This window comes from Hyperolius riggenbachi, chromosome 5 (assembly GCF_040937935.1).
Source record: "Hyperolius riggenbachi isolate aHypRig1 chromosome 5, aHypRig1.pri, whole genome shotgun sequence".
In the NCBI taxonomy this organism is placed as follows: domain Eukaryota; kingdom Metazoa; phylum Chordata; class Amphibia; order Anura; family Hyperoliidae; genus Hyperolius; species Hyperolius riggenbachi.
In genome coordinates, this window is record NC_090650.1 from 223,185,318 (window position 1) to 223,195,629 (window position 10,312).

The following is a 10,312-nucleotide window of genomic DNA, read 5'->3' on the forward strand; positions in this document are numbered from 1 at the left end:
GATCCCGGCCAGGTGACAATGCCATGTACGTGTGTATGAGGCTTCAGTTTAGGATAGTGTTTTGGGGAATGCTTATCTCCTTTCTAAACAATTCTCTTTACCTCATCACCTGACCCTGATACATTTTCCATATCTGTTGACATATGCTGACTGAAAGCAGTAACAATTTAGGAACTGAACTCATTCAGTATTTGGCTTTTACAGCACTAGACCTTTTTGTAGACACGTCTAGAGATGATGGACTTAATTAACTAATGTTCTTCCAAACTGAAGATCATTGAGGATTATAGGTAATCCTGCTAAACCTGCCTGGATTAATTACACAATGCCTACTATTTAGTGGTGAAGAAAACCTTCTCCTAATAGGCCAGAGAGCCTCACCCAGACAGCAGAAGCTGAGGTAAGCAAATGAAATCTTCTAGCGGCTGGTGGATTTATGCAGCAGCTGTCTTAATTATTTGGTTATTTTCTTACTCCAGCTTCCTCTCCTAGGTTAAGCTAATTAGCACACAAAAATAGTTGTCAAAGTGATACCTAATCTGGCTCATCCAACAATTAAGAGACATAAAAATACCTGGGCGCTGCCCCTCCACAGCATGCCCAGCAGATTGCACCACCTCCATAAATAAGTCTCCTTCACTCCTTACTGCCCTTTGACCAGACAGCATGGAGCGAACATCATTATAAATATACAGCTAAGCAATGCATGTGTAAGCATTCAAGCTGGATCCAGGCAGTAAAGGAGTCACATAGTCTCATTATTTTTGGTTACCTTCACTTTAGAATAGGAAGAAATTGACTACACTCATGCAACCTCCAACTAGGGCCATTTCAATGCACAGTCTGGGAGTACTTCCAATAAAAAGAGTACACTCTGAAAGCATTGCACAGAGTGCACAGTTAAAGCTCCCAGCCCCCTGAGCTGCAGAAGCTAAGCCAGCAAATCAAAGAGAATAGAGGAGGGCAGAGTGTATAGGAGCCAGAAGGGGAGCCAGGAACCATGTGTTGCTCAGCTGCCCCCACATAAGCATGATGGAGAGCCAGGGACCAGAAGAGCCAGGAGGATGATGCTGATGTGCTGCTGTTTAGGAAACCACTCCAATAACCACAAAGAAGCTCTTGCCGACCAACTTACTACCACCAGGGATTGTATAAGAGCCTGTCTATCATATCCTAGCTGTTACTTCTCCTTACCCTCTATCTGTCAAGATCCTTCATCTGCTGTCACTTGCTATCATTCTCTTTCTGTACCCACTACAACAGAAAACGGACATTTTTTTTCTGATTTAACACATTGGAAAAATGACATTAAGCAGATCTTATTTTATAGCCAAAGGTTGAAACACATCCTCCCCAAGCTCCAGCCAGACCACAGCGGACCATCGCAGTGGATATTACACTGTCTGCTCCTGCTGGCCGTTCCTGGTCTGGATTACCGACCAGGCAACAAAAGCAGTCGCTTGGGGCCCCATTCAGAGTCAAAGGGGCCCCATCAGCACATAAACCAGCCCTCGCCATCCTGTCAGCGGTGGCTGGATGGTATAATGGTTAAAGGGACTCTGAGCAGTGCAGTAACTATGGAAAGATGCATATCATTTTAAAGCTCTCTTTCTCCTCTTTCCAATAATATATAAACCATTGCCTTTTAGTTTTCGCTATTTTCGCGATCGAAATCGCGGCCACAGAAATTTTGATCGAGAAAATAGCAAAAACTAAAAGGCATAGGGCGGCGTTTTATATATCATTGGAAAGAAGAGAAAGAGAGCTTTAAAATGATATGCATCTTTCCATAGTTACATTGTATTACACAAGACGACTTTTCTCCAAAGTCGGCAGCTCGATTCAGCACAATGCAATGAAATATAAGGAACCCAGGGGGATATAATTACAAACATCATGCTGGTAGGTGTGAGGATGTAATTAATTAGTTGTGGGTATGCTTAAAGGCATAGCCACAGGCACTGCTCGGAGTCCCTTTAAGGGCTCTGCCTCTGACACAGGAGACCAGGGTTCGAATCTCGGCTCTGCCTGTTCAGTAAGCCAGCACCTATTCAGTAGGAGACCTTAGGCAAGTCTCTCTAACACTGCTACTGCCTACAGGTTGTGTCCTAGTGGCTGCAGCTGTGAAGCTTTGAGTCCGCCAGGAGAAAAGCGCGATATAAATGTTATTTTTCTTGTCTTGTCAAATTATGCTGTGCGCTGCTGATTGTCTTCAGAGCCAGGCTCTTCTCCTAGGTCTCCCTCCTGCTACTGTGCGCTCTGCCACTGCCCACTCCTCCCTTCCTTCCCACAGAGAACCACAGCTGCAGCAAGAATGATAGCAGCAGATGGAAAACACTCACTCACCTATCCATGATCCAAGCGATAGAAATCCCGTCATCTGAAACCCATCTGTCTCTTCTACAGTGCAGCCGCTCGCTCTGAACTTCCTGATTCTCAGCTAAGACAGGACGTAGGAAGTAGTAATAGTAGTAACAGAGCGGCAGCACACTAGAGGAGAAAGCGGGGCTCCGGATGACGGGACCTCTATTGCTTGGATCGCAATAGGCATACTTCCCAACGTTTTGAGATGATAAAGAGGGACACTTAAGCCTTGCCCCTGCCACACCCCTGATCACGCCCTTATCACACCCCTAGTCACGCATACCATAAACATTTCATAAGAAAAATATGATGTTTTATATTTCAAACCACACTGGTCCTTTCTATCCTGGTTCATTTTCCTTCATATTAACATTTTAAAATGAGTAATAAATCAATTAAAGGATGGGAATAAAGTTTAGAGTCAATCAAATACATTTTTTAGTAGAGCAATACAGATAATTACATAGAAAGAGGGACAAAGTCCTGAAAGAGGGACAAATGAGGAGGAAAGAGGGACAGAGGGACAGGGCTCCCAAAGAGGGACAGTCCCTCCAAAAGAGGGACAGTTGGGAGCTACGCAATAGGTGAATGTGAGTCATCTGGTGCTGTCATTCTCCCCCGCTGCGGCTGCCTTCTCTGCTGGACTATCGTATTCACTGGGATGGAGGCTGCATGGTGGCTGTCTAGTTTGGGAGGAAATCGGTTGTTCAGTGGTGGGGGTGGTTATGTAATTCTGTCTGGGGAACGGCTTCCAGTTTGGCGGTGTCCAGAGCTTTCTACTATTGCCAGGCTGGAGATGCAGGGGGAAAGTGCTGCTGCTGTGATATCTGGCGCCCTCTTCACAGCCCCTGAGTGCAAATGTCCCAGCCATTCATCTCTCATTTTGCATTTGGAGACACAGGAGTAGGAGTTCAGGCACGCCGACTTATCCAGAGGGTGCTCCTTCAGCTTTACTATATTTTGTGACCCTATAAACCTTTAAGATTGGTAGCATTTAAACTAGGAAATACAAATTCAGTATTTATAGTTAAATGTGTGATTGCATTGCATTAGAAGCTTATGTAATGTGTGTGTGTGTGTGTGTGTGTGTGTGTGTGTGTGCGTGCGTGCGTGCGTGCGTGCATGCATGTGTTGAGGGTGACAGAGGTTGCCATGTCTGGGGCCAGAAACAGCCATGTTTCAGGTGAACAGTTATTGAAAGTGTGTACGTAGCTTAAGTTAATTTTTTACGTTTGAGTGATATAATCCAACCAATTTTAGCAGGACCATTTATATCTTTAAATATATTCAACCTATATAAGCCTTAGTAAATCAGGCCCTATTGATTAAAATGGTTTTATACTCAAAGGTTCCTTCCGTGCCAGATTACTGGGTATGTGGCACCATGCCACATACCCAGTAATCTTCTTCAACTGGCTACCTCTGTTGTAGAGCCTCTCAGAAGCTTCCCCCAGTGGTGCTGAGCGATTCATGGTTTCTAAATGCGTATGCACAGCAAAAGGAAGAGCTTGGCCACAAGTGCTTCCTTTCACTGTGCTTGTGCAGTATCAGAACTTGGCTATGAGCAGGTGACAATTGCTCTTCGCTGCTTGAGGGAACTTCCAGGAGGCTGAGGATAGAACAGAATCGGGAACAGGGAATGGGAGGGACCCCAAAGACAACGAGCGGGAACAGGGAATGGGAGGGACCCCAAAGACAACGAGCAGCATCAGACTTCTCAGGATGATGAGGTAGTCTAGCCTTGTATGGACTTAATTTGTTTGTTTTTTTCACTGCTTTAGGGTGCTATAAGATGGGTTATAGGCGTATGCGTACTCTATATTTTATTGAAGGAAAACAAAAATGTGTGTGTAGGTGGTTCCAAAAACCAAGCAGTAGTCAAGTTTTTTTCCTTTCTTTCTTTTCTGCCACAAAAGGCTAAAGCTTATTGTGATCGGATATTTTTCTAAAAATGGAGAAACACGTGTAAAAAATAAGTTCCATAAAAATACATGGCTGACTCAACAGCTGCAATATTTTCCAATGACATGCCTTTACTGACTACTCAATGTAGCTAGCTAACCATTCACTTAAATTGGGAGTGACTGATGTCAACAAAACTGTTGCTCCCCAAAAAACATGATCAGCCTTCAGTAGCTCATCGTCTGCAGACATTTTGCAAGCATCTTAGCTGCATGTCTCTACAATCAAGTCTTAGCAACATGTTACAGCAGTCACCCATATTACATAGCCCTGACAATGCAATAAAGCAGCACTCAAACCAATAACACATTAGCTTTGGATATACTGAGAACTATAACCTCTGTAAGATCTTTATTTCCATCTAAGTCCATGTTGAGGATATTTCTCCTCATTGCCTGTTCATCAAACATAAAGGGCAATATTTTTGTTGCAGTAGAATGGAAAAGGATTAGAACCTAGCAAGTTTTCATTGCGCCTGCTGTTGTCTGTCTCTGTTGGACACTTGATGCCACCAGCACTGGAACTTTACCAATTCACGGGTACTATAAATGTCTCCCATGCCAAGACCTTTCTAATTTGTTACTTACGCCATATAATCCTACTAACACCATGTTAAATCTGTTAGGCCTTTTTATATAAGCTAAATCACAACAATCAAGAACTTGAAGCAAAACTTCACTTTCATTAAAACTTGCTACAGATGTTTATTAGTCCTCCACAAAACTTTTAGAAAATGTAATGAGTAAAAAATATCTTTCCACTTCAGCTTGCAACCAGCTAAGAATTTTCAAAAGTGAGTGAAGCTGAAATAGCCCTTCTTGCAAGCTTTGAATCTGTACTCTCTTTATGGGGTATGGACTATCTAGAATAGTGATGTGCACTACGTGTAGCTACGAGTGTGTAGCTACTCGTAATCAAAATTTAAATTAGTGGAGTTAAAAAAAAAAAGTGTCGGCACTACAGAGACCATCAGCTTGTAACAGATGGAGGTCAAATAAACCATCAGGATTCACTTGCTCAAATCGCTCTGGAGCAGTAGTGTACTCTGATAGTAGCAGTCAGAGAAGGAGAAGAATTGGCACTGCTGAACGTTGCTTTTTAATCCAGGGTGAAACATACATAAAGTCAATTACATGCAGTAATGAACTGTGACATACCAGTGTATAAGGAGCGGTGCAGTAGCGATGGGTGCTGGGTACAAGTAGCCTTACATGAAACGGCCGTAAGTCTACTTGTACCCAGCACCCACCGCTACTGCACTGCTCCTTATACACTGGTATGTCACAGTTCATTACTGCATGTAATTGACTTTATGTATGTTTCACCCTGGATTAAAAAGCAACGTTCATCAGTGCTGATTCTTTTAGTTCCCTGTATCACACAAAGGCTATCATTCATAAAGCATTACCGCATGCCGTAATGCTGAAAACAGCTGACTTTACCGAGCACTTAGCAAAATGTAAATTCATAAAAGCTGGTACCGCATGAAAAGCTCAAATTATCGAGCAGTGAGGTAAATTACCGCCTTGTGCGGTGATTATCTCAACACATGTCACTAAACGTCAATATATAAAGATTAGAGCAGGCGGTATTGGGACAAAAAATACCGCTTGCTTGGAGGAGGCGATAAGCATGCGGATAAGAGCAAAGTAGGCTGTGCAGGGAGCCGAAGGCTCTGCGAGTCTGTGCAGGGAGCCGAAGTCTGTGTGAGTCAGTTTGTGCGAGTCTGTGCAGGGAGCCGAAGTCTGTGTGAGTCAGTCTGTGCGAATCTGTGCAGGGAGCCGAAGTCTGTGTGAGTCAGTCTGTGCGAGTCTATGCAGGGAGCCGAAGTCTGTGTGAGTCATCTGTGCAAGGAGCCGAAGTCTGTGTGAGTCATCTGTGCAGGGAGCCAAAGTCTGTGTGAGTCATCTGTGCAGGGAGCCAGAGTCTGTGTGAGTCATCTGTGCAGGGAGCTGAAGTCTCTGCAAGTCTGTGCAGGGAACCGTAATTACACCTTATAACAAAAGAGAGATATCGCCACACATCTGCTGTACCGCTCAATGGGCTGCGGTAATTTACTGAACTTCAAAGGCAGCTGTGAAAATCTTCATGAATTAGCACACAAAGGTCTAAAATACCGAATGCTGTATTTTCCCGCCCAGATTTTTTTACCAAACACACTTTTATGAATGATAGCTAAAATTTACATTAGACAGCGTTGCCTGCGGCAGAGGGGGGACTACTTACCCATGCTGCCGCCTTATCTGATGTTCTGCACTCGCTTTCCACGTGGCGTTCCATGTCACTCCTATGCGTTCTTCTTCCGGGTTGAAGGAGAAAGCACAGGAGTGCCGTGGAATGCAAGTGGCACACATAGGCTAAGGCGGTGGTATGGGTATGATAACCCCCCACCTCTCTGCTTCGGGTAGCACTGTCTAATTTAAATTTTGATTACAAGTAGCTACGTACTTGTAGCTACTTGTAGTGCATATCACTATTCTAGAAGACTCCCGAGTTGCTTCATGAGTAATAATCTGCTCAAAGTAGGGTCTTGTTACTCATTTTCCATTGACTGGAAAGCCTGCAGAGAATCTTGTCGTATACTATAATTGGATTTTACATGTACATATTTTACATGCTTACGCAGTAGTAAGCTAAGCTAAGGTTTGCCTTTAACCCTGCATTGTAAAAAGCTGAACTGAAGAAACTGCCCATTTCTCAGCAATAGTGGAGTTACACTTTAATAAATATAGTGAAATAAAGAGTGATACTTTTTGCCCTGCCTTGTTCACCATTCCTTTTACCTTTCGTTGCCACTGACAGCAGCAACAAATAGTATGAGCTGGTCAGCATATTACACTACTCTGCCTGGCGACGAAAACTACCATATCTAAATATAGACTGCAAGTTCAAAAGCACCAGCCCATGTAATCACAGGCAGAACTTTCACATGCAAGTGCACTGAAGTCATTGAATGTGATAGGTAAAGAGCAGAATCAAGAGTTACGCCGTAGAATATCAAAATGTTACTCATGTGATAAACTACTGTTATTAGAAATGACACCCATAATTACCTTTCTGTTACCAGAATTACTGATACGTTGATGATTATGCAAAAAACGATTTCATTTCTGGATAGATAGGGACAACGTAATCTAATATTTTGTGAAAATATGGCTGTGCATCAAACCTCAAAACAGATAAGAAATGATTCACAGATTTGGTTAAAAATAATAAAAAGAAAAATAAACGTTGAATTCGGAAAAGCTGTTAAAAATGATAAAGATTGCAAGGTATAACAGAAGTATGCAAGAGGCCGCTACTCATTTTTTATAGATCACCGAGGAGCAAATTTATAAAATTGTAGAAAAAGAGAACTCTATGATGCCTATAACTTTCACTCACTTTACTGTTTAATGCCAGGCTCCTAATAATATGTTTAATCAGCATATTTTACATGTTTATGTGAAGCCTGTTATATCCACCTAATAACTAGCACTCTGCTGAACATTTATATGGTGGCCAGATGATACATTCATTTCCGAACACTGAGGGGAAAACTGTTGATCTTGAGTGTTTTGTGTCACATGAAGTATAGTTAAAGGGACCCGAGCAGTGCAGAAACTATAGAAAGATGCATATCATTTTAAAGCTCTCTTTCTCCTCTTTCCAATGATATATAAACCGCCGCCCCACGCCTTTTAGTTTTCGCTATTTTCGCGATTGAAATTGCAGTGGCCGCGATTTCATTCACGAAAATAGAGAAAACTAAAAGGCGCAGGGCGACGATTTAGGTGTCACCAGAAAGAGGAGAAAGAGAGCTTTAAAAGGATATCCATCTTTCCATAGTTACTTGTATTACACAGGACAACACTTTCCCCAGTGTCAGCAGCTCCATTCAGCAGAATGAAGCTGCTGACTTTAGGAAAAAGTCGCCCTGTGTAATATAAGTAACTATGGAAAGATGGATATCATTTTAAAGCTCTCTTTCTCTTCTTTCTGGCGACACCTAAATCATCGCCCTACGCCTTTTAGTTTTCTCTATTTTCGCGATTGAAATCGCGGCCGCGGCAATTTCAATCGCGAAAATAGCGAAAACTAAAAGGCGTAGGGTGGCAGTTTATATATCATTGGAAAGAGGAGAAAGAGAGCTTTAAAATGATGTGCATCTTTCCATAGTTTCTGCACTGCTCGGAGTCCCTTTAAACTTAAATAATATATTAAGTCCCCATTATTCAAAACTCAGGCAACTGGATGTCTCAACTAACTGGCATGCCTGAGGGGATAATGAAGACTGTGCATGGGAGGTTTTGGGAGGGTGGCAGGGCACAAAATACATACCGAGCCTCTGGGTGGCATCTTCTAACCTACCTGTAGCCCCTAGCGGCATCAGTGCACGTCACGTGACCTGTCGGGAGCTAAGAGCTACAGGATGGGTAGAAGATGCTGCCCGATGATCAGTAAGTATTTTATCATGCATGGGATGGGAGGTTTGTGCTTTTTTGGCTGGTTGCTCAAGCAACTGGCTAGCACATGTATCCGGCATCAGGTGACCCCCTCCGGTGCCAGATACCAAGGACATCTATCTATCTATCTATCTATCTATCTATCTATCTATCTATCTATCTATCTATCTATCTATCTATCCACACGCACGCACGCGCACACACACACACACACATACACACACACACAAAATGAGGCTTGATGATTCTTACCTGGAAAATGACAACTCTGAATTTGTTCTTTCGCAGCATCTCTTCTTGCTTTATCTCTACCTTGTGCACTTGATCATTCTGTCTGTCTACTCGAGACCTTACATCTTTCACATTGGTGCTAACTTTTTTAGTCTTTTCCAGTAGTTTGTTCACTGTGTAGGTAGTATTGCTGTGAGCCTGGGCAAGTTTTAGAAGGTCAATTTGAATAGTCTTGATTGCATTCTCCATTTCTCTGTGACGTTCCTCGATTCGTTTCTGGCTGGCCTGCACAGTATCCACAATGGTGGCCACTTTTTCAAGAACAGCAACAATAGTCAGGGCAGAGTCATGATCTTCATCATCTTCTGAGACAATTGATAAACGGTTCAGATTGACTTTATCTGAAGACGCTTCATTGTGATCCATTTTGTCGGCTGGATGTGCAGGAGCTGGAGTCCCCTGTTAGTGTTTAGAACTGGAGGAACAATTCTGGCATCAGAGCAAACAGAGACAGCTGCCTCTGAATACCTTCCACATAAAATAGAAGGCTCCACCCCAGGAGGTTGGGAGGACATTTATAACTACTCATCATTCAAGCACCGAGAGCTGTGGTCAACATGCCTTATGAAATACCAAACCACTAAAATTAGGAACCATGCTCTGTGTAATAAATCCATGAAAGAAAATACTGTGGGGTAGTCAACTGAAATATTCAGTTCCAAGCCATCTGTTGAATCATCCTCAATGAACAGGTTACTAGCATTAGTTAGTGTAGTATACAAAACACCACACTATTACTAAATGTGCCCTGCATACTAAGTTACAGAGTATGCCTGTTTCACAGGCAAGGTAGCACAACAAACAGCTTTGACTGAAAATATTTAAGATATTGTTCACTCATAACTGGCAGCTGTCTACAAACAAATGAATGCAAGACAAGTCAAAATTAAGTTTTTGTTTCTGCTTGTCAAGCAACCTATTCTATGTGGATCTTATAGCCAAGTGTCCATTTATATGCGCAGTTCCAGTGTAAAATCAATTGGTGTGCAATTCTGTTAGCAGTGACTGATTAGCGTGTGTGTTAAAAAACAAGCAGTAACTTGTACTGATGTGTAACCAAACTCTCTGGCACATGCTGCACAGACTTTCAAGCATGCTAAGAAGTCTCTAATGCTCAGGGAAGCTATTCAAGGTGAAGTTTTAACTATGATCAAAATGGCTAAAGAACCGCTGTCAAAACTTTGAAATAATTCATTCACGTCACAGCAGGAGAATCAAATCTTTTTTGTTTACACAAAGCATATCAATGA

At 42.5% G+C, this 10,312-nt stretch overlaps 1 protein-coding gene across 1 annotated transcript in view; it reads right to left on the minus strand.

Annotated features, from left to right (window-relative positions):
- The window catches only part of CAVIN4 (caveolae associated protein 4), a 41,758-nt gene extending 32,236 nt beyond the window's left edge, over nucleotides 1-9,522 (minus strand). The window contains exon 1 of the mRNA XM_068236691.1: nucleotides 9,024-9,522. Coding sequence (XP_068092792.1) covers nucleotides 9,024-9,428 — 405 coding nt within the window. The 5' untranslated portion in view covers nucleotides 9,429-9,522. The remainder of the gene's footprint in view (nucleotides 1-9,023) is intronic.
- Between the last annotated feature and the right edge of the window lie 790 nt (nucleotides 9,523-10,312).